The sequence below is a fragment of the Homarus americanus genome, unplaced genomic scaffold (assembly GCF_018991925.1).
Source record: "Homarus americanus isolate GMGI-L3 unplaced genomic scaffold, GMGI_Hamer_2.0 scaffold32583, whole genome shotgun sequence".
NCBI classification, from domain to species: domain Eukaryota; kingdom Metazoa; phylum Arthropoda; class Malacostraca; order Decapoda; family Nephropidae; genus Homarus; species Homarus americanus.
The window spans coordinates 25,217,295-25,243,636 of record NW_024713129.1 but is presented as its reverse complement, the minus strand read 5'-3'; the positions used below and the strand labels follow the sequence as shown (position 1 = coordinate 25,243,636).

Here is a 26,342-nt window from a genome sequence, read left to right as displayed (position 1 = left end):
TATGATGGTACATGCACACAATTAATACTTAAGAGAAATAGAGAAATACAGTCGCCAAGTTAATGTCCATTCAAATAATGGACTCAACTCCCTCCCACTCTCACACTACACTGCCGGCTCTTCCCTCTCAGAGAAATTTTTGGGGGAAAACCACTAAATTTTAATAAATAATACCTCAAACTAAAGTTAGGATAATACAATTGACATTGCTGGATTCCTTGTAAGACCAGGAATATTTTGAATATAAATGTCACATATTTTGCACAAAAGATAACATAGTTACCTAGAGAAAAAATTTTATCTAAAATTTGTATGTTTAATGCAAAATATATGATGTTTATATTCAAAATGATCACCAAATTATAAGAATTCCAGCAATGTAAATTATATTCTGACCGGGTAATTTGTATGAATTTTATGAGCTAAAACAAATATCTTCAGTTAATAAAAAAATAATAATCTTCATGACACTATCTGTCAATCAAAGTACCCCACCTTGCCTCCCCCCCTCTTCCAACCGCGCGGTCAGTCCCAACCCTCCCCCCCACCCCCCACCAATCCTCCCTTCCAGAGTTTTTAACATTTAGTAATAAATAATACCTCAGATTAAAGTTAGGATAATATAATTGACATTGCTGGATTCCTTGTAAGATCAGGAATATTTTGAATATAAATGTCATTTATTTTGGACAAAAGATACCATAGTTACCTAGAGAAAAATTTTTATCTAAAAATTGTAAGTTTAAAGCAAAATATATGATGTTTATATTCAAAATGATCACCAAATTATAAGAATTCCAGCAATGTAAATTATATTCTGACCGGGTAATTTGTATGAATTTTATGAGCTAAAACAAATATCTTCAGTTAATAAAAAAAAAATAATTCTTCACGGGGTAACAGATGGTCGGTTGGTCGGTCCCTCCCTCCCCCCCACCCCCCACCCCCCACCAACCGTCCCAAGGAGATGTGTGGGATAACCACTAAATTTTAATAAATAATACCTCAAACTAAAGTTAGGATAATATAATTGACATTGCTGGATTCCTTGTAAGACCAGGAATATTTTGAATATAAATGTCATATATTTTGCACAAAAGATAACATAGTTACTCTGAGAAAAAATTTTATCTAAAATTTGTATGTCTAATGCAAAATATATGATGTTTATATTCAAAATGATCACCAAATTATAAGAATTCCAGCAATGTAAATTATATTCTGGCCGGGTAATTTGTATGAATTTTATGAGCTAAAACAGGCAGTCAGGCAGGGTGGTGGGTGGGGCAAATCTAAAAATAGCGTCTCGAGCCGGACACTCACCGCGTATATGTGGAAAAAATCCGTGTTAAGTGAAAGTTCAGCTCTGGCGAGGCACCGCGTATATGATAAAACGCGTTAAGTGAAACCGCGTTAGGCGGGGTAATACTGTATGTTGAACCAAAAGTTTACCAATCACAGTGTAGCATTATGGGTGAGTCTATTTTAAATGTGGAGGAATCAACTGCTCACTCATGTGTCTGAGAGGGGGAAAGACACCAAGGGATTGCATGTTGGCAGATCTCCTGTTTCCCATGTCCTGCATGTAGACATGATTGTCAACTGGCTATGCAATGTGTTTGCTTTTATTTATTTATTCATCACCTTTACTGGTATGCATGCTACTATAGAGCTGTATGATGTCTTTGAACTTTGGATATAATGGGTTCACTCTACACACCATTTTCTGGAAAAGCAACCCCTGTGTTAAGTGAGGAGGCAGTGTATCCTTAATAGGTAATTTTACATTGTTTAGATTTTTGACAGCAATGGCTCAGAGGTGAGGTGCATTATTGTGCCTTCAAAATATATGATCCTACTCACCCACCACACAATTTACAGTTACTACCATACCACCTCACACAAACAACACAATCAAATGTTATGATATTTTTGTTTTGTTTTATGGTTTTGACTGACAGTAAACTCCCATAATAAGTTTTAAATTTTACTTAATTTACATTGAAAATAATTAGATTTGGCTTATAAATACTTGGGAGAAATTGGTGGCAGTCAGTGTGGCTACATAAATTGGGAGTAGTGGGCCACAGCCTGTCATAGTTCTTTTCATTTTTTCTTATAAAGCATAAACTTTACACTAGAAATGCTAATTGATAGTCTTTAGATGTAAATATTGGACTATCATGAATGTAAACAATACTGTACCATGGTAAGTGATTACAAGTTATTCAGAAATAACCCAGACTGTACCATAACTATTTAGGTAAGTGCAGAGGTTTGCAGAAAATGTGAGCCTTAGAAGGTTTGACTTTTTAGGTGCTTATGGTGACTTGAACTGAAGCTTGAGTGAGGCTAGTCAGTATTGCCATCACTTTTTTGATGATCACTTGTAAGAATTATTTAAAATCATATACTAGTAAGATGGCAAATAAGTTGGAATGCAGGTAATCTTCCATCACTCAAACCTATTTCATTTGGTTAAGTACTGTGCTATATTAGTGCTAAATTGCTTTGAATTTTTTAGTTCATATCTTTTAAATTTTTCATGTTTAGGTTATGTGTGGTAACAGGATCTAAGGAGGAAGTGTGGCCTCTGTGCCAGGAGCTAAAACCAGCAGCCCGACATGGACAAGTTATATGTCTGCCTATATTTAAAACCCTTCAGCATGAAGTCTTCGTACAGTCACTCCTCAAGAAGGTGAGGTGGGAAAAGGTTGGAGAGGGTAATCAAGAGGTAGAAGGCCAATGCAAGTGAGCTTTTGTTTCAGATGGAATGAATACAAAGAAATTTAGAGTACTGTAATGCACTTTACCATGATAAGGCAGTATATAGAAGAGTTCGGTATGGATCCCTTGTTCTGTAATGAGCATCAGTGAATATATTTAGTAAATAATTTCTTGTTGTTTTAGGCTGACATACAATGAAAAGTTGGATAATTAACATTTATTACTTTCAGAATAAGTTTTTACAAAATGAGGCCTGTGGTACCCTGACTGAGATTGCAGATTTCATCACTTACGTTCATGAGTCGTACTGTGCAGATGAAGCATTAACTAATGCAAACGTTGCTGTGAATCAACTTACATACTCATCATTGAAGCAGTTACCAGCAGTGACCTCATTGGCAAAGTTGGTAGCTGCTTTCTCTGAGCTCCTTCAGCAAAGGAAGAATGAAATACAGTCCAAAGTGAGTGTTTGTTTTTCCTCTTTAACACCGATTGGCTTGTTAGCTATTTGGGCAGGTGGTCATGTCTCTGTTACACATTGTTGGCAAGTACTGGGCATGTACTGGTTCCAGAATGTATCTGAACCTGCATCATTGTTTGTCAAGTCTGAAGTTAAATGAGTTTCAACCACACGTGGTGTTGTTACAACACTCTCTAGCTGTAATGATCTTGCTATAGGTTACCATACACCAAGGAGAAAGCCCTTGGAAAATTAAGAAAAAAAATCATATCTTCCTTTATATTGTGTAACTTTCTTACAATTTTCTTGATTTAAAACAATGATAATATTACTTTTCTCTCTTAGCTGAATGATCTGAAGACTGCACTGCATCGAGTGGAAGAGCTAGAGGATCATATTCAAGGGCTGCGTGACTCGCACAGCTCACTGAAGGACACACTCTCCCAGGTTGACATTACCAAAGAAAAGATAAAGGAGAACCTGAAAAAGAGTTTGTTGAATTTTGTCTCATGTTTTGGGTTTTGTTCTTCTTCATATTTTTCTTTTAATGCAGAATCCTTTTTCTCTCTTTGGACATGAACAATGATATTTTTCAGAAATCCAGGAACCATAAAAAAATAACTTATCTTCAGATGTTGAAATCATTACAGTAATACCTCTCTATACCAAAATGATTGGTGAGCATCCAGTTTGGTATAGGGAGCTTTTCGATAAAAGCAAATCCGAAAAATAGGGTATATTTAATCCACATAAATTGTCACACTAGCAATACCCCATTTAGCACTCACAATACGTTTGTTGAATAATAGAGCACTATCCAAAACAGCATTCTAAGGGGTCATTATACCATTGTGTATATAAAGAGGCATTCCTGATGATGTCATTTTTAATCTATGAGATTTACAGTATTATATATGAAGGGTACAGGTATTAATAAACACAGAATATTACAGTAACATATATTTACTAATTAATGAAAAGTGAATAAACAATATTTTATTTCAAATGACAGTCGTTTCATGAATGAGTGTAAGATGCTGTGTGTGGGTGGGTGGGTGGGAGGGAGGGAAGGTGGCAGGCGGGAGGCAGTGGATTTCGTAGGGCTCGCTCTGATTGACGCTAATAATTCTTTGCCAGAACCTAACATTTTCACATTCCGCGGTCGTGAACCCCATTACGCGGAGAGCGGCTGGCAAGCCGCGCCATTTTTGGATCCAAACCTCCCGCCATCCGCCATGTTGTGTAAGAGGCGCGAAAATGGTGCGCACAAGGTCGCCCAGTCATCAAAACATGACCAGTTCTTCACCCGCCACCCACTACAGCCGACCCAAGTCAGTGATAGTGATAATTATAGTGAGGATATGGACTTATATGAACTTTGGGGGGTTTGACAAAGAGGCCCTGCAAGCCTCTGTGGTGGATAGTGATACAATTGATACAAGTGATACAGGTGAGGGCCAATAATCTGCCCTCTGCCTCGGAACCAACCGCCCATCCCTGTGTGCCCAGCCATCTTTTCTACTAATGTAAGTGTTAAAAAACCTAATATTATTGATATATCTCTTAATTATTAATTGTGTGTGCATGCCATCATAAAGTTAAGATAATATTTTTACTACAACATAGTTGTGTGTCATCAAAAAGTGGAGTTTGGGGATCGGCCCGGACTCCATTTCAATTAATCCCATATGTTATGTTATTCACTTTACGCGTTTCTCACTTTCCGCGGTACCCTCCGGGTTACATTAACCGCGTAATATGAGGACCAACTGTATATATATATATATATATATATATATATATATATATATATATATATATATATATATATATATATATATATATATATATATATATATATATATATATATATATATATATATATATATATATATATATATATATATATATATATATATATATATATATATATATATATATATATATATATATATATATATATATATATATATACAATGCAGTGCTAGGGAGTTGCTGTCTGGTTGAGAGGAGGTCTTGTCTTTTTGAGAGTGTTGAGTAGAATCCCCTTCATGGCGAGACTGAGGGTATTTATACGAGACTGCCGGAAGTGAGCAGATCTGCTGATTGGCTGAGGTGAAAGGTGGTAACTGGCCAATCACCGCACAGTCCGAAAGCGTGGCTTGGTCTGAGAAACTCGCCTCAAGGTTGGCTGGTCAGCGACGGATTGGCAGTTGGAGGGGAGTGTCCACTGCAGTGTAGCTGAAGTTGATGGTTTAGGCCTTCAAATAATAAAGCTGTCAAAAGAACCTTGCACAGCTGCTATCTTTTCTCATCATACATCTTTATGTAGAGGTCATTTGCATTTATTTAAATTTTAATGTTTTTTCTCTTAATGGATACACTTCAGATTTATGTTCAATTGCTGGCACCATATAATATCTACAGATCTCTCGCCTTTTTCCTATCGTTTTAACACATCTAGTTTCTCGGCTAAGCTTATACGCTTTCTATTAGCTTTTGAAACAACACTACCATTGTAGATATATGAGACGAATATGGCTGTAATATGTAACTCTGTACTATTTACCATTATTGATTCAGGTCTCTGTATTATATGTTTTATAATCATACTCCCTTTTGTCACCAAGTGTTAGTTCAGGCTTTGGGCACATGCGCGCTGTACGCGCATGCGCAGACAGAGATACCCAGAGAGATTCCAAGACAGGACGCTGTTTACCCCTGTCTTAACTCCTTTTTGTGTTTGTACCAGAAATAGAACTTACGGACTTGACATCAGTGTGTTTCCTTTACCCCTGAGTGTAAGGACCACCTGAGTATCACATATGGCGCAGTGTTTAGCTGGGACATCACATTATTCAGAATTGGAGTGGACACAGAATCTCTCTCGGAGCCGCCATCTTGTCAACTTCTCTTGAGTGGATCTTGGTGTGTACCTCAACACGATATTCCTGGATTTACAGTGCAGTGTTGTGAAGTGCTTTTTCAGTGTTGTGTGTGCCCTTTAGTGTCTTTAAAGTGTTTCCCCGTGTTCGTGCACTTTTTACAAAAGAGGGAAGCCTTTTTAAGACCTATGGGAGAGCTCAAGTTTTGACATCCACCCCCGTTCATGTCTTGACCGGCACTGAGTGTCTGCGCTAGCCAACCTGCCCCGAGTACACACACGAACGAACGCGCACACACACACACACACACACACACACACACACACACAGACGCTCGCAGATATCTTCCATTTAAAGACGATTGCTCTTCTGCTCACTTATTAATTACAGTAATTGTGAGAGAAATAAACCAGGCCATATGGAAGATCAGGAATTTATTGGGTTTTCTTGAGATACACAACAAGCCCTACCTCAGACGGATGTCGGTGCAGTAAGTGGACTCCAAGTGGATCGGGAAGTGGATCAAGCGGCCCCACCCACCCTTAGCCCCCACTACACACGTCCGCAATCTGCCACAGGTGTCGACTTCCTTTATTTAATTCAGTTTTTGGAAGAAAACCGACGACAAGACGACATCAGGAGGCGACAGGAAGACGATGAACAAAGGCGTGAAGAGAATCACAGACGTCAACAAGAAAATGCCAGGTTCAGTGCCATTATCGAGTTGTTGGCACCTGTTAACCTTCAAGCAGCTACTACACCTGCCTCTTCGTCCACAGGTGCACCTCCAGGGTCCTCTTCAACTTCTTTGCCCCCCCACAGAAAGCACTCGCTCAGAGTCCACCGCCACTCCAAGCTGATGCCTCGTTCCAGGTATTCCGTGAATGGCGTCGGAGGTGGGACGATTATTCGATGATGGTCGATTTATCAAGGTTGCCTAGGGAGAAACAGCTGATCCAGATGAGGATGTGTCTCACCCTAGAGACGCAACGTATCCTGGAGCACACCCTGCAAATTCCCCACGGCACAGACAAGAGTGTGAAGGACGTCTTGGATGCTTTACAGACGCATATCAAGGGCCTCCGCAACGAAGCTCTCCGTAGGAGAGAACTTCTCAGTTGTAAGCAGCTGGAGGGTGAGTCGTTTGCCGATTTTTACGTACGACTCAGACGCATCGCTGAGGAGGTTGACGTTTGTCCTGGGAACTCGTTGACTTGTGAGGAAACACAGCTGAAGATGATTATCCTCATGGGCGTGCGGGACGAAGAGCTAATTCAGAAGCTTATCTCCCTCGACACTGCCTCTTCTCTACAGGATGTTGTCACCACCTGCCGCTCTTACGAAGCCACCAGAAGTGCGACTTCTGCCATTCGTGCTCCATCTAACCAGCTGTGTGCCATCTCCGCATATAAGAAGAACAAAGGACGTGACCGGACTTCAGCTTCACATCCGACTTCAGCTTCACATCCGACTTCAGCTTCACATCCGACTTCAGCTTCACATCCGACTTAAGCTTCGCATCAATCTTCAGCATCACTTCAGACTTCGATGCCAGGTCATTCCTGCCAGTATTGTGCTCGTCGGCATGGTTCTGAATGCCCTGCCGCTGACAGCACCTGCAATAACTGTGGCCGTCGTGGTCATTGGGCTAGGACACTGAAGTGCCCTGCCAACAACGCTCAGTGCCGCTCCTGTAGCCGCATTGGACACTATGACAAATGCTGTCAGTCAAAGAAGAAGAATGATACTACTTGCAAGTCTCAGGCGGCGAAGAACAAGCGCTGTCGTCGCATGAGATCCTCTTCTTTCCCTGTCAGCAAGACACCTCAACCCTTCTGTGTTCACCTGTCATATGGCGACGTTACATCCCGTATCCAGATGCTTCCTGACACAGGTGCGGACGTCACAGTCATCGGCACAAGACACCTCGACATTCTGCGGATCCCTAGGAGCAGCTTGCAACCACCGTCAACTTCTACAACGCTCACCGCAGATGGTTCTACAATGGCACCTGCTCTGGGTACATTTCAGGCTACCCTCACCCTAGGTAAGCAGTCATGTTCTGCCAGGATTCAGGTCCACAAAGGTGTTCAGATGCCACTACTGTCTTATGGCCACTGTCAAGAGTTGGCCATAATATCTTCAGACTTCCCTAAGCCAATTCTGGAAATAAAACATGTCAACAGGTGCAAGGAGCTGCTCCTCCCACCCAATACGTCACCTTCTGCAGCCAGGGAGTTCTTCCTACTGCAATTCAAGGACGTGCTGGTTTCCAAGGAGGACCTCAAGACGGCTCCACTCAAGCCAATGGCTGGCTCCCCATGAGAATTCACCTGAAGGATGACGCAGTACCTTTCGCCATCCACACACCGAGACAGATACCCTTCGCTTTTCAGAGCCAAGTTAAGAAGGAACTCGACTCTATGGTAGCCCAGGGGATCATTAAGCCTGCTGGTGACGACCCCTCGGATTGGTGTCACCCCATGGTAACAGTCGCCAAGAACATTACTGGAGTTCGTATCACCGTCGACCTCACCAAGCTGAATAGCCAAGTTTCCCGCCCGACCCACCCTTGACCGACACCCTTCGCCACTATACGCAGTGTGGACCCGAAGGCAAGGTACTTTACTACAGCAGATGCCTTATGTGGGTACTGGCAGATGGAACTTGCGGAAGAAGATCAGCACCTCACGACGTTCATCACACCGTACGGCCGATTTCAGCACTGCAGAGGACCTATGGGTTTCACGGCTACTGGCGATGCTTTCTGCCTCCGTGGTGACATGGCCCTTCAGGGTGTGGCGAACTGTGTCAAGGTCATCGACGACGTGCTCCTATATGACGAGGATTACTCCGCGCATCTTGAACGTATTCACCAGATGCTCACCAGGTGCCGCAAGTACGGGATCACCCTCAACAAGGATAAGTTTGTGGTCGCCGCACCTAGTGTGAACTTCTGTGGGTACACCCTCTCAGGCAAGGGCATCTCGGCTGATCCTGTAAAGGTCAGCGCGATCCGGAACTTCCCAACTCCTGCCAACCTGACCGACCTCTGCTCGTTCATGGGCCTGGTAAACCAGTTGGCTGAGTTCACCCCCGACGTCGCCGCTGCAGCACAGCCCCTACGCCCCCTGATAAGCCCCAAGAGAACATTCACCTGGACAGCTGACCATGATGAGGCATTCCGTCGTGTCAAGACAGCTCTCCTTAGCCCACCTGTTCTCGCTTCCTTCGACCCGGCCCTGCCAGTTGTCCTCCAGACTGATGCCTCTCGCCTCTATGGGATTGGATACGCTCTGTTACAGGACCACGGCAATGGATGCCTTCGTCTGGTTCAGTGTGGCTCTCGGTTTCTCACTGACGCCGAGACTCGCTACGCCACCATCGAACTGGAGCTGTTGGCCGCCGTCTGGGCCATGTCCAAATGTAGGTTGTATCTGATCGGCCTACAACACTTCAACCTCATGACAGATCATCGGCCACTCATCCCGATCCTGAACCACTACTCCTTGGATGCGGTCGAGAATCCCCGCCTCCAGCGCCTTAAGGAGAAGATCTCGCCCTACCTCTTCACAGCTGTGTGGCGTGCTGGCAAGCTGCTCTGCATCCCTGATGCTTTGTCACGAGCCCCAGTCAGCCACCCCACACCAGAGGACGAGATCGCATGTGCTGATGCTACTGCACACCTCAGGACTGTAGTGACCGTGAACGCCGTCATCTCAGAAGAGTCTCCACCGCAGGACGCCGACAGGACTCTTCAGGAACTCCGAGCCGCGGCAAGAGCGGACCCTTCATACATCCGCTTACTGAACTGCGTGACCTCGGGATTTCCCTCCAACCGGTACGACTTACACAGCTCTTAATCCCATACTGGAAGATGCGGGACGATCTCTATGCTGATGGTGACCTCGTCTTGTATGGAGCAAGAGTTGTAGTTCCTGCCGCCCTCCGCCGCCGCACCCTAGCCCACCTGCACGACAGCCACAGGGGTGTGGAAGCTACGAAGCGCCGGGCGAGACAAGCTGTTTTTTGGCCAGGCATCGACTCCGACATCGCTAGTTCCGTTCAAGTCTGCGAGCCATGCCAGGTGCTGCAGCCTAGTCAGCAGCAGGAACCCCTCATGAACAACGACAACCCTACGAGGCCCTTTGAGTCCGTCTCTGCGGATTTCTTCGTTGTGGCGGGAAAGTCCTTTCTCGTCATCGCCGACCGGCTCTCAGGGTGGCCTGTTGTCGTTCCCTGCGGAGGCAACACTACTGCCTCTCATACAGTACGTATGTTCTGTCGCTACTTCCGGGAAGTTGGTGTCCCTCTCCGCCTGAGGACTGACGGCGGGCCCCAGTTCACCAGCAACGACTTCCGGGACTGCATGGAGCGATGGGGAGTTCATCATGTGGTGTCCTCGCCACATTATCCCCAGTCCAATGGACATGCCGAGGCTGCCGTAAAGTCCGTCAAGCATCTCATCCTCAAGACGGCACCCTCAGGCAACATTGACTGTGAGAAGTTTGACCGGGGTTTATTGGAATTGCGGAATACCCCCAACTTCACAGGTCGCTCCCCAGCACAGATGTTATACGGCCACCCACTACGGTCATGTGTCCCTGCCCATCCTGAGTCCTTCTCGAGGGAGTGGCAGGCCAAGACCGAGGACTGCGATCGTCGTGCAGCCGCCCGTGCTGACCAGGTAAAGGCACAGTACGATCAGCACGCCCGACCCCTTCCCAGGTTGAGTATCGGGCAAACAGTTCGGATTCAAGACCCGACGTCTCACCGCTGGGACAAGGTCGGGGTTGTCATGGGCTACGGCAAGACCAGGGATTGCGAGGTTCGTCTCCCTAGTTTTCGGGCATGGTGGCGGAACCGCCGCTTCCTTCGTTCAGTACCGTCCCCTAGTGGTGAACCCCTCCCCCACATCCCTGTGAACCCTTGCTTGGACGAGAAAAGTAAGTCCTCATTCAGTGACCCCCCAGTTTTCCCACGTCACTCTCAAAGGCTCCTGGAAAAAGAGTCCGCTCGAGATTGCACTACGAGCGTGAGGGGGGAGGGAGGTGTAGATATATGAGACAAATATGGCTGTAATATGTAACTCTGTACTATTTACCATTATTGATTCAGGTCTCTGTATTATATGTTTTATAATCATACTCCCTTTTGTCACCAAGTGTTAGTTCAGGCTTTGGGCACATGCACGCTGTACGCGCATGCGCAGAGAGAGATACCCAGAGAGATTCCAAGACAGGACGCTGTTTACCCCTGTCTTAACTCCTTTTTGTGTTTGTACCAGAAATAGAACTTACGGACTTGACATCAGTGTGTTTCCTTTACCCCTGAGTGTAAGGACCACCTGAGTATCACACAACCATCACTTGCTCTCTTGCTCATGTTGAATAGGGATGCATAAATGCTTTAAGAAACCTGAGAAAGTTTTTCTCCTGTTCCTGTTCAGATGCGTGAAAACAGAGACTGCCAAGCTCCGACTGTTATTTACTGGCGATGCGCATTACCATCATTAGCCAGGCAGCTTCTTTGCACAAGGCGCTCTTTATTTTTTTTTTCAGTATTTTTTTCTTTTATAATACATATCAGGATTTAGTTATTATTTATATGAAAATGTAATTTTATTTTATTTTATTTTATTATATTTTGGTCGTAAATACAAATGAAATAAGGATGTAAATTGAATTGGGTCTTAAATTAACTAGGGTCTTAAATATGAAAAGTTGTTGGTCAAACCGTTGTTATTTGATTTACTTTACCTTACAGGAGAAGCTGACATTTTGACACATGAAAATTGTGTCAGTGAGTTACATAAAGAAATGGTAGTAGTTGAGAAGTCACAGGAGGAGTTGAGTGGGGAGGTGGCAGAGTATGTAGAAGAGACCAAGGCACCACTCCTACAGGTGACACACACTGTCACTCAGCTTGATATCCATCGCATTCGCAAACTTCTGTAAGTTAATTGTCTCCCTAGAAATTATGCATGTGTAGTTTTAAGAAAACACACTAATGTGCGCACACACACACACACTAATTGTTATTATTATTATTATTATGCACACAGGTATAGATGTATATATTTAATGTTACTTTAATATGTACGTATATTGTATATATACAGTACTACAGTTTATAAATATACAGTCATTCAAAAAACTCTTTTTTTCTGGGGGGGGGGGGGTTGATGAATTTCAAAATGAACACTATGACTCCTGGTAGGGTTATCAAAAATTTTCGTCCGTTGTGTTATATAGTTTAATACAAATTAGTAAAGCTGTTTTTTTCTATAAACTAGTTTTTGTGATATAGTCCAGAATGCGACGTCTAGCTTTATACCTAGGTATGTAAATGCCTGGCATTAACTCGCCAGGCCAACATACAGGCATTTAAAACATCTAATAATTACTTAAATACATAATATTAGGAGGACACGTCGCTACCTGGCATTTAATTGCAATTCTTAAAAACCCCTCCCACACCTTCCATCACACGCATTGCTGCCGTCATCTCTTGCCCTAGAGCAAGCAGTAAACAAATGTCAACTCTTGAGGGGTGGAGATGGGTGGGATGTCGACGTCACATTCTGTACTATATCACAAAACTGTTTTTTAGAAAAAAAAATTGCTTTTTGTTCAATCAAGAATGCAATGTTTAGCTTTGATTACCTGAGCAGGCAGTAGAGAGGGAGGTGACATTGCGTATAAGACTAAGCTAGCTTAGGTCCAGATTATAATTATAAACTTTTTGGAATATTTTCCAATATTAGGAACATTTAGGGGAAGGTAAAATGTTAATTTACATGTCCCAATTAGGATGCTCACTTTATTCTGATGAGGAAGAAGAAGGTCTTGGTTGTGGAGAGTAACTAGGTGGGGGAGGGGAGCCCAGGACCACCACATGTGGAGCATTTTTCAGAGATAGATGAAGATAGCTGTTTTGAAAGGTTTTTGATGATTTCCAAAAGCCCACTTCTTTGATCTGACTGAGGTTCATATGCTGCAGAAAGGCCACAGACCCTGCATATTTCCTGGTGTCATGTGTCAAAAATTTCTTGCCAGGGTCTGCTTGACTCACTAACTGAGATAAATATTTTGTCATTTGACTAGGAGACAATTTCTTGCCATTCTGTGATGAGAATACATTCTTGAAGATTCTTAACTGGGCACAATATATGAGGAACCCTTGTCTCATCCGTTAGCCATTTTATCCTCCTAGGTTGAGCTTGAAAATCCTCCCTTTCATTTTTTCTTATAATCTCCAAAGGAAAAAGTGTGGCATCTTCCTCAGAAAATACCAATAATGATGGATTATTGGAAATTGAAATCAGCTCACTGATTCTCATACCTGTTGCTATTGCTAGAAGGAAGGCTGCCTTCTGGAGCAATCTGTCCCAGTTCAGATTTATATTGTAGTTGGGCCCCATAAAACATTTAGTAACTTTATTTAGAGACCAAGGTGGGATTCTCTTAGGCCGAGGGGTCTCTGAATGAAAAAGGGCGATCTGAGCATTTGATAAATTCTTCGGTTCAAAGTAATACAGTGTTCAAACCCCACGCCAGAGGTTCAACCAATGCTGATTTATAAGATGCAATTGTAGATCCTTGAAGTTTAGGGTCTATGACCTGCTATCACTTGGTTAACTATATTGGAATTACCCAACAATTTATTTAAACATCTTTTGAGAAACTCCAAGTGTGAAGTGCCAAGGATATCTCGAACTGAGGGTGAAGTACCTGGTCTAGACATCCTTGTTGCAATTGTAGTGGATGTGGGCACCATTCTAACAGATCCAGACACCACTGTTGTAGGATCCAATATGGTGCAATTAAGAGGACCTTTCCCTGGAAGGATCTGAGTTTGTGATGTTACAACCTACACACTCTTTTCTAGGACTCACTAGAGGATGTATAGTCAGCCCATAGGCCCAATATATCAGAGGAGACTCTGAAGTAATGGCTTCTGTTAACAGAGGTTAAATGTTAAACACAGACCCTTACCTTACTTCTGGCTAACAACCTCCTGACAGGTGTTTATTTCAATACCACCTTTCCCATTAAAACTGGTTTAATCAAAACACAGCTTTAAAATTACAACAAAATATGATAAATATGTGCTCCCCATCCATGTTCATACAAAAGGCCACAAATCAATTTACTCAGAATAATGTTATCTCCACCAAATGCAGTGCTCTCACTAATACAATACTCTCTCAATAATACAATACTCTTTAGACTATATGAACATATTACACTTTAGTTAACACCATAATTATCCATGATTGCCTAGATAATAATAGATAAATATGCACCACACAAGCTTGACCCTTCTATCCTCCTCAACCTAGCTACTGAGAGTGCCCCCCAAAACCAAAGCAATGTTTCATCAACATATAATATAATTCTCTTTATACTTCACACCTGCTTCTTACAGTCTTTCATAACTGTATAAAAAATAAAAATACGTTCTACAAAGTTTACATAATGAAACAAATACTAGTACAGTGGTCCCTCGGTTAACGAACGCTTCGGTTAACAAAATTTCGGTTAACGATTTACTTTTCATAAGAATCTTCAATTCGTTTAATGAACAAAAATTCGATTAACGAAATTCTTACGAAAACATGTCAACATGTTTTGGCTTGCTCATCGGCTGGTAGGTTAGTCTGCCAATACAATAATCAGTTCTAGGCTTACATTCGTTTCCATTGGAATAAATATCAAGAAGGTTGTGCTGTTCAATATTTTTCCAAATTTTATATTAAAATTATTAGGACTTTAACACTTATTTAACATAATTGCAGTACAGGGAACTAGTTTGTGGTACGCCCATCAGCCACTTCACTCACCCACCAAGGCGTCTGTTTGAGTCTCTGTTCAGTGGAGGAAACATCTTGCTTGTGGGTCTCTTGAACTCAGAGTATTTTTACATTTTTACGGTACAATTATTGGTCATTCTGAAATTTATTTAACATATTGATAATATATAACGCAGTGCAGTGTTGATTTAAAGAAAATAAGCCGTTTTTTTCTAAAAACCAGTTTTTGTGATATAGCTCGAAAGGTGATTTCTCCTACATCCCCACTTCCTTCTCTTCTCCCTTCTCCTCCACCCCCACTTCTAATTCCCATCATCATCATCAACCAGGAACCTTCTATATACACACTTCAAAGTAAGTGTACTTTACTGCATTTTTTTTTTACTTTGTATGTACTTTCGGTGAGCTGGAACCAATTATACCCAATATCCCATTGAAACAATGGATTCGGTTAACGAAATTTTCGGTTAACAAACGATCTTCTGGAATGAATTGTGTTTGTTAACTGAGGGACCACTGTATACATACTTATGTAAAATAATCAAGACATTTTTTAAAGTCTTTACCATAAGCATGGAATTTTGATTTTAAAGAAAAATGGAAAACAACAGAAACTAAATACAATGGGTAACTGAAACAAATATTGAGGGAAAGGGGAGATGAGCATAACAGTGAACAACTTTGGACAACATTTTCACAGGTGGGAAGAGATAGATTGAATTCCAATGGTTCCAATCTATGAGTAGAGTATTTCCTAAAAGATTCGATCATTCCAGAGATGCATAAGTAGGCATCTTGTGATTGTTTTTTGAGGCAAAGAGATCTATTTGTGGAGTCCCAAACCTCCTCACTAGACTCTTGAACTTTGATAGCGTTAGGAACCATTCTGTTTCCGTTGATACTGGCCTGGGACGAGACAACGCATCTGTTCAATTGTTTTGTACTCCTGGTATGTGAGTTGCTTTGAGGTAAAGTGTTTGTGTTACACAAACTTCGTATTTTTTTCTGGCAGTGTGAGAAGGGGCCTGGTTGAGCCTTGATGATTGAGAGAAAACACTGCCGCTCTGCTGTCCATGGCAAACAGAAACGTCATATTTTCTTGTAATTTGTGTTTGCCAACAAAAAGAATAGGACTACTGCTAATTCTTTTATGTTTATGTGTTTGTCCCAAAGGGTGTTGCTCCACTTCCCTTGACGGAACTTTCCTTTTGAGGAATGGTATCCCCATCCTATCTCGGACGCGTCCATACAAACAACCAAGTCTGTTTGAGGGGGAACCCAGGGAGATGACCCAATTAGATTGTCCAAATTTGTCCACCATGACAATTGATTCTTGATCTGAATAGGGAGAGAATAAGCAATATTTTTGTTTCTATGAAACAACTTAGACCCCAGAAGAGTTAGTTGCTTCTTCCTTTACGTGCCCAAAGGAACTACTATGGTGGCAAAATTCAACAGACCCCTTAGTTTTCCCAATCGTGCCAAGAAACCTCTTGCTTTACACAAAAGGCTTCTACTTGGTTTATCACATCTGTTACCTTTGCTTCTGGTAGAATGACTGACTGCTGAGTGGTGTCCCAATGGAGACCTAACCAATGCAATTTCTGACATGGTAGGAGATTTGATTTGACCTGGTTTATCTTTAATCCTAGGTTTTGAAATAGTACTAGTGTACGTTGGGTCGCCCTTTGACAATCTTCGAAAGAGTTTACCACTATCAGCCAATAGTCAAGATAAGTAAAAGTTCTTTAGCCTTCCTTTGCAAGGATCTCCCTGGGGATGTTCGCCAGTTTTATAAACACTTTTGGTGTAATTGTCAGGCCGAATGGCATCACTGTGAATTGATAACTTACATCCCCCACTGCGAACACTAGAAACTTTCTGTACCTGGGAGCAACAGGCACGTGATAATAGGCATCTTCGAGATCCAAATTTTGAGATCCAAGCATTGGGCGGAAGTAGATGCCTCAGATGATCGTAAGTGAGAATCTTGAAACTTCTTTTGGTAATGAACTTATTCAGGACGGAAAGATCTAAAATCCACCTCAATTTGTCGCTGCTTTTCTTGGGGACTGGGAACAGGCGAGACATGAAACACTTCTCTGACTGCAACAGTTCTATCACACCTCTGTTTAACAGTTGAATGACAAATTCTGTGAGTAAGGTGGTTGGTTCTGACCCCCTTTTGGTAACACTAGCAGAGGGCACCTCAACCAAGTCCATGTGAGGCCCCCATTGATTATCTTGTACACCCATATGGAAGAAGTTTACCTGTTTTCCCAACCCCCTAGACAACCCAGCTGTCTGTGAAAGATAATTGTCTTCATCCACCTGTTTCTTAAACTCCACTAAAAACTTTGCTGCTCCTTCCTTATCTGCACTGGAAGCCTCACCATGCCTAATAACACTGAAAATGTCACTTCTTTTCTTAAATTTTTCAAACCAGCCCTTGCTGGCCCGAAAATCTTTGAACTCTGGGCCAGAAGAACCAGGTTGATCTTCCTTTAAATGTTTGTAAATTTCCCTGGCTTTTTCACAAATAAATTCAGTAAAAACTGAATCACCTTTCATTTGTTTTCCCTAATGCAAATGAGAAGTAACCTCTCTGTCTCTGCTATTAATGATCTACCTTTAGACAGTCTGGTAGATTTGTGTCTCACTTTCACTTCCTTGAACTTGTCTTTCTCTGCAAGAATTGTCGACACAGTTGATGCGACATGCCATGGTCTTTACTAAGCACATTTGTTTTAATGCCCTGTTCATGTTTCTTTATTATTTCCTGTTTTACCTGGATTGAAATAACTTTACTCAAAATCTTTGGAGCCATGCTGGATTCAATTTCAACACTGAAATTTTAAAGTTTTATTGCTGTAAATAAGGAATATTTTCTTCAAATTAACACTTCACTGCTCTATGTATGTGTATATATATATATATATATATATATATATATATATATATATATATATATATATATATATATATATATATATATATATATATATATATATATATATATATATATATATATATATATACACACAGACATACACACACAGTCGCTCAAGCTGGTTAACGTCTGATCGCGCTCGTCCATTTAAAATCCCATTGTGCCTGCTGGACCACCTTCCCGACTCTAGCAGGGTGACACGATGATCCTCCCAGTCCCAGATATTATGTGTTAAAGAATATCCTTCCTTAGAGCTTTTTAAGCATTTGCTCCAAGTGTAATGTTAACCTCCCATCTATTGAGGGATAAAATCTTTCACCTACAAATTGACAATAACATTTGCTGAAATAAGACATATCTAGTTGCCTCAACAATTCACAACCCCAGTTGCAATTGGGGTTAATTTCAAGATGTGGCGTACTAAGAATAACAAAGTCTCTAATGCACTCTAAGATTAGAGAAAAGGAGGACTCAGGCGTCTGATGTGAGGAGAAAGCGGACTCGTGTGATGGGAGACCAAATAAAAAAAAGCATAGCTGCATGTTTTGTGGACTACAGTATTAGCGTGCCTTTTCATCACTTTGTAATAAACCTAGCCATGCCTATGTATGTTTATGACATTTACTATAACGTGCCTATATATATTTAGTGGGTATAAATGGTGGTAAAATGGGGAAGCAGGGGTTGGGTCTTGGGTGCCTGGAACCAATTAGAATAAATCCCATAGGTTCACCAACCACTTTAGATTGCTCGGCCGGGGTCCCCAATTAGGCGCGACAAGGATGACTTTGCTGCTATGCCTTATATACCTATGACACTGGCCAGTTAGCTTCTGGTGTTATGGTACAGGGGTACCAAGTGACAGCACTAGGATCCCACGCTTCCTCTATCGAGAATAAACAATTAAAATTTAGAATTGAAAAAAAACCATTCAAATAATAATGTGGCGTGCTTGAACCCTAAATTGCCTAAGGCGGGCACAGTCGCATTATGCATCGTATTAGTATAGATTGTGCTGCCAGGCGTAAGTTATCTAGTGAATTTAGTCAATATTTTACAGTAACAATGGACCTAAGAGTGCAAACCTGTATTGGCATACCCGTAATTTACAGTACTAAAATTGTTATATCTAACCTGAAATATAAACATTTTGTACAGGTATTCAAATAAATTACTATCTTACAGAAACCATCAATGTCAGTTATATTCACAGGTCATTTGGGTGAAAAGAAAAGGAAATTATGATGTAGTCACTCTTAAGTAATGATAAAATGAACCTGCGCCAAGGCAGGCCTTCAGCGCCAACTGTCAAATCTTATCTCAAATAAATAAACAAACAAATGCCAGACATTTTGTCCTCCCCCCCTCCCCTGCTCCCCCTCTTCCCACACACTACTTCCCCTCCTTGTGTTTCCCAGACAAAAGATTAGTGATTTCTTTATGTTTATTTTATATCATATCTCAGACTAAAGGATTAGGATAATATAATTTGCATTGCTGCTGAAATCCTTGCAAGACAGAGATTAATTTGAATATAAACATCATATATTTGCTCAGATAAAAAAAAAATGTAGTACATTAATTATTGCAATACAGCAGTACATTTTATAAACAGTTTTTTCAACTGTGTTTTTTGGGCGAATCCAAACTTAAATTTCTTCATTTATTTCATCCATTTACACATACTAAAGAAACATAAAAACAATAAATGACCTTGGTACAAAGCTGGAGTGCACATGTACTAATATGATTAAGGTACTAAAATTGTTATATAGTGAATTACAACATGTTTATATTCCAAATATAAATCCAGTATCTTACAAGAATCCCCAGCAATGTTAATATATTCTCCTAGGTCATATCACTGGCATTTTACAATGAGAAAGCTTAGTAGGACTGTTAAATAAACACACAGAGACCTTTGGCTTAAACTTATCACCTCAACCCCCTAACCCCTCGCTGGCTGGCTCAAGTCCATCCCTCCTCCTGCCCTCTCCCCCAGCCAGGGTTTTAGGCTACAGTTTTTATCTTATATAATATCTCAGACTAAAGTTAAGAAGATTATAATTTGCATTGCTGGAATCCTTGCAGACAGCCAATAATTTGAATATAAACATCATATATTTTTGCTCAGAGATAAAAGATTATTTGGCCGCATAGTGTACAGTACTGTAGTACATTTTTATAAAAAAGAAGGATTTTTCAACTGTATTTTTGGGTAGTTACATAGATTTCTTCATTTATTTTTCATCATTTTACATGCACACACCACACTAAAAGAAATAATAGAAATAAATGACCTTGGTGCAAAGCTGGAGTGCACATGTACTAATTTGATTACGGTACTAAATTGTTTTCTTTAGTGCAAATTATAGCATGTTTATATTCAAATTAATCAGTATGTTACAAGGAATCCCAACAATGTAAATTATATTCATAGGTCATTTTCACTGGCTTTTTATAAGAGAAAAGCTTAGTCACCTAGAACTTATACGTCCTTTTCGGTTAACGTCATGTTTCCAAGAACGTATGTAGGACGTTAACCGGTGCATGACTGTGTGTGTGTGTGTGTGTGTGTATATATATATATATATATATATATATATATATATATATATATATATATATATATATATATATATATATATATATATATATATATATATATATATATATATATATATATATATATATATATATATATATAGATTCTCGGCAATCTAAACTCAACTGCTCTAGAAGGTCGCTCGTTATCCTAAAAGTTCGTTAATCAAAACCATTGTTTCAATGGGTTTTTGGTAATTGGTTCGCTCACTGAAAATTTCCTAAATTCAAACAAAAATGGTAGAAAAGTTCACTTACTTTTGAGGTGTATGTAGAAGGCTCCTGGATGATGATGATGATGATGATGATGAGTGGATTTAGAATAAAGTGGAGGAGAAGGCAGAAGAGAAGGCATTGGGTGAAGAGAAGTTCCTATGGCTTACTTTCACCAATAAAAATGATGGGGTAAAATTCAAGATTATTTTCTTTAAATCAACACTGCACTGCATTATATATTGTCAATATGTAAAATAGAGCTTCAAAAAATGACTAATTTGCTTTGGAAACATTGAAAAAGTATATTTGAAGAGAGTTCAGAGACAAGATGTTACCTCCAGTGAAAACAGAGAGAGACAGTAACTCCTGTTTGCTGTGTTAAGAGGCTGGATGCCGCGCATTAAACTAGTCACTTTACCTTCAATTATGTTCAATAATTGTTAAAATGACTAAAAATTGAATATTAAACTTTAAAATTATTGAATAGTATAAACTTCTTGATATTTACTAAAATAGTAAGGAATTTAAGCCCTAGATCCGATTAATGTATTGGCGGACTGATACTAAAGCTGGTTGCCTGGTCAGTGCAAGCGAAAACATGTTGAGGTCGGTTACGTAAGAACTTCGTTAATCGAATTTTTTTCGTTAACGGAATTGAAGATCCTTATGGAAGGCAGTTCGTTAATCAAAATTACGTTAACCGAGGTGTTCGTTAAACGAGGGGTCACTGTATATATATATATATATATATATATATATATATATATATATATATATATATATATATATATATATATATATATATATATATGCTAGTTGTACCTCTACTTAACGTATGGGCCAATAGAAAACCCAGAGGCTCTGCGTGTTAGTGAACTATATAATAACAGAACATATGGGATTAATTCCCACAGAAACCGCCCGACCCCCAAACTCCACTTTTTGAAGGCACATACCTATGTTGTAGTAAAAATAACATCTTAATTTTATGATGGCACATGCACACAATTAATACTTAAGAGAAATAGAGAAATACAGTCGCCAAGTTAATGTCCATTCAAATAATGGACTCAACTCCCTCCCCCTCTCACACTACACTGCCGGCTCTTCCCTCTCTGAGAAATTTTTGGGGGAAAACCACTAAATTTTAATAAATAATACCTGAAACTAAAGTTAGGATAATACAATTGACATTGCTGGATTCCTTGTAAGACCAGGAATATTTTGAATATAAATGTCATATATTTTGCACAAAAGATAACATAGTTACTCAGAAAATTTTTTTATCTAAAATTTGTATGTCTAATGCAAAATATATGATGTTTATATTCAAAATGATCACCAAATTATAAGAATTCCAGCAATGTAAATTATATTCTGGCCGGGTAATTTGTATGAATTTTATGAGCTAAAACAAATATCTTCAGTTAATAAAAAAATAATAATCTTCAGGACACTATCTGTCAATCAAAGTACCCCACCTTGCCTTCCCCCTCTTCCGACAAGGCGGTCAGTCCCAACCCTCCCCCCACCCCCCACCAATCCTCCCTTCAAGAGAAAGGTTGGGTGAAAAATTTAGATTTTAACATTTTGTATTAAATAATACCTCAGATTAAAGTTAGGATAATATAATTGACATTGCTGGATTCCTTGTAAGACCAGGAATATTTTGAATATAAACGTCATATATTTTGCACAAAAGATAACATTCTTACTCAGATTAAACATTTTATCTAAAAATTTTATGTCTCATGCAAAATATATGATGTTGATGTTCAAAATGATCATCAAATTATAAGAATTCCAGCAATGTAAATTATATTCTGACCGGGTAATTTGTATGAATTTTATGAGCTAAAACAAATATCTTCAGTTAATAAAAAAAAAAAATATTCTTCACTGGGTAACAGATGGTCGGTCGGTCCCTCCCTCCCCCCCACCCTCCACCAACCGGAAAACCAGAATACTTAACTTTTTTGTAATAAATAATACCTTAAACTAAAGTTAGGATAATATAATTGACATTGCTGGATTCCTTGTAAGACCAGGAATATTTTGAATATAAATGTCATATATTTTGCACAAAAGATAACATAGTTTCCCAGAGAAAAAATGTTATCTAAAATTTATATGTCTAATGCAAAATATATGATGTTTATATTCAAAATGATCACCAAATTATAAGAATTCCAGCAATGGAAATTATATTCAGGCCGGGTAATTTGTATGAAATTTATGAGCTAAAACAGGCAGTCAGGCAGGGTGGCGGGTGGGGCAAATCTAAAAATAGCGTCTCGAGCCAGACACTGACCGCGTATATGTGGAAAAAATCCGTGTTAAGTGAAAGTTCAGCTCTGGCGAGGCACCGCGTATATGATAAAACGCGTTAAGTGAAACCGCGTTAGGCGGGGTAATACTGTGTATATATATATATATATATATATATATATATATATATATATATATATATATATATACATATATATATATATATATATATATATATATATATATATATATATATATATACACAGTGAACCCTCACTTTACGCGGTTAATTCAACCCACGGCGGCCCGCGTAAAGTGAACAACATAACATATGGGATTAATTGAAAGTAAAGACAACATAACATACGGGATTAATTGAAATAGAGACCGGGCCTACCCCCAAACTCCACTTTTTCAGACACAATACCTACGTTGTAGTAAAAATAACTTCTTAATTTTATGATGGTATGCACACACAATTAATAATTAAGAGAAATATCAATAATATTAGGTTTTTTAACACTTACATTAGTAGAAAAGATGGCTGGGCACACGGGGATGGGGGGTTGGTTCCGAGGCAGAGGGCAGATTATTGGCCCTTGCCTGTATCACTTGTATCAATTGTATCACTATCCACCATAGAGGCTTGCAGGGCCTCTTTGTCAAACCCCTCAAAGTCCATATCCTCTCTATCATTATCACTATCACTGACTTGGGCCGGCTGTGGTGGGTGGCGGGTGAAGAACTCGGTAATGTTTTGATGACTGGGCGACCTTGTGCGCACCCTGCTCGCGCCGCTCTCCGCGTAAAAGGGTACACACACCGCGGAAAGTGAACGTTCCGGTTTCGGCAGGGTACAAGGTAAACTAGGAAACGCAGTGGGACGCGAAAGTGGGTTGACTGTATATATATATATATATATATATATATATATATATATATATATATATATATATATATATATATATATATATATATATATATATATATATATATATATATATATATATATATATATATATATATATATATATATATATATAATTTTTTTTCAGTGAAGACGAGCCCGGAAGGGCAAAAAACAACGTCATAAACTAAGTGACTTCAAGGCATAGGATATTAGTCACTAAAGATCGACTGTCTTCCTAGATAGAAGATGAGAAGCGGTTGCCATTCTTGACCAGACCGTATAAAAAATTGTCCCAAACACAATATTTGAGAGACATAATAAAAATATAAGTCACTCGATTTCCTCACTGTGCTAATATGTATAAGTACCAAAAATAAAATCCTCGTGGCACTTAATATTTCAGCTGTTTCAACACAAATTAGCGGAGCTTTCCGTGTGTGCGTTTACAGCTGATTCGCGAGGCAAGAAGATGATGGTGGCAGTGCGTGTGCTGGAGGGTGTGGGAGCGGGTTTTGAGAATTGCAATTAAATGCCAGGTAGCGACGTGTCCTCGTAATATTACGTATTAAATAATCATTAGATGTTTTAATTGCCTGTATGTTGGCCTGGTGAGTTAATGCTAGGCATTTACATACCTAGGTATAAAGCTAGACGTTGCATTCTGGATTGAACATAAAGATAGTTTTTTGAACTATTGTACTGTACTACCTACAGATATTGTTGTGTATATTAATGCTATTGTATATATATATATATATATATATATATATATATATATATATATATATATATATATATATATATATATATATATATATATATATATATATATATATATATATATATATATATATATATACAATGATGAGTAATATTTATTGGTGTTCTTGGAAAGTTCTCATTAGAGAACAGTATTCTTGGCTTGTACTGAGCTGCAAATGTGACCCATTAAGAGATACTGCAGGGTCTCCTCCAAGAAAGAAAGAAAGAAGCTCACGATACCTTCCCATGATTCACTGTTGACAAAATATACTGGATTCAAAGTGATGAGAAAGAGACTGCATAGCTTGTTATGAAGCACCAATGCATCTGAAGATTCAAAACTTGAAGCTTTAAAAAACCTAGGATGAAACTCTTTCACTTTCATAACCCATTCAAGTCATCAAAAGTTCAAATTCCCACATCACTTTCATTACTTATTCCTCAGAAATTGTTTGAAAGTCTTTTATTTGCCTTTTATTTATTAATACAGTACTTATCATTATTAGGCCCTCGACTGTAGATAGTCTATTGTGTTTATTGGTAATATTTACTGATTTTATTATATGACTACAAGGTAAGAATTGCAATACAAATATGTCAGTCTCAGCCCACCAGTTGTTCTAGCTCTTTACTGGCATCTTACATAATAGAATTTTATGTCCAGGAAACAACTTGAATGTTTTGAGACATTTGTTTTATGATTTCTACAAATTTAGAAAGTTCATTAAGAGACTTTGTTAAATTTCATTGTTTATGCTGCCCTTTCTGGAAAATTACCATAAAATATAGTTGATGATGATTGCACTCCACAAAACAAATGACCTATGATTTCTCTTTTATTTGGTTACCCTGTATGGCTGGTTAATTCTTCCTTTGGGCCTGCTCAGCGATTTCCAAGATGTCACCCAAAAGTATCAGAATTTTTAATAATACTACATTAATTTTTGTAGAGAAGTGGTGGCAGCATGAATTTTGAGGAACCCTGTTGTTTGTATATTGGAACTGCTCTCTCGGATCAGTGCAGACTACAGTAAGATCTTGTATTTTGTGAATAATATAGACTGGAAAAATTGTGCTAAATTCAAATTCGCCAAATGCAAATTATTAGGCATTTTAATTGCCTGTATGTTGGCCTGGCGAATTGGCTAGGAATTAACATACCTAGGTAGCATTGCTGAGCATCACATTCAGAGCATTGAACAAAAATAACAATATAGACTGGCCACTCTACATCAATCTCTGATTTTCTCATTTATAACCTCCAAATGATACAAATTCTGCCTTTATTGACTTGATTGTTTTACTGTATGCACCGTCGATCAATAATATACTGTTTGATTTTGTTGTGCTTTCCGGAAACTAGTTTTTAGGCCTTCCTCCAGTAATTTAATCACACACTGCTTATCCTGCATTGAATACTTGGCAAACTTAACTCCCTTATGATAGTCCCGCTTCTCCTTTTCCTTATTTGGCTGCTTAGGTGGGTCTGTCCCACCCCCACCAGCACCAGTAGGACCCCCAGTAGAGGTATAGGCCATTATCTTAACTCGACAGGTGGTAGAACCACCCAAAAAAGCACACAATAACAGCCCAGAGAGTGTTGTGACGGCACCGAGTGTGAGTTCTTTCAAGACAAGACTTGACCAACACTGGAGTGGGTTCAGGTACATTCAGGAGCCGGTGCATGCCCAGTATTTGCCAACAGTGCGTGACAGAGACGTGACCGATCGCCCGGGCGGCTAGCG

The 26,342-nt window shown here is 39.6% G+C and overlaps 1 protein-coding gene across 1 annotated transcript in view; it reads left to right on the top strand.

Moving 5' to 3' along the window:
• Positions 1–26,342, top strand: part of LOC121869635 — a 416,339-nt gene that overhangs the window by 180,909 nt on the left and 209,088 nt on the right. Inside the window, exons 31-34 of the mRNA XM_042371146.1 lie at positions 2,554–2,698; positions 2,958–3,188; positions 3,533–3,677; positions 11,839–12,025. Of these exons, the coding sequence (XP_042227080.1) occupies positions 2,554–2,698; positions 2,958–3,188; positions 3,533–3,677; positions 11,839–12,025 (708 nt within the window). The remainder of the gene's footprint in view (positions 1–2,553; positions 2,699–2,957; positions 3,189–3,532; positions 3,678–11,838; positions 12,026–26,342) is intronic.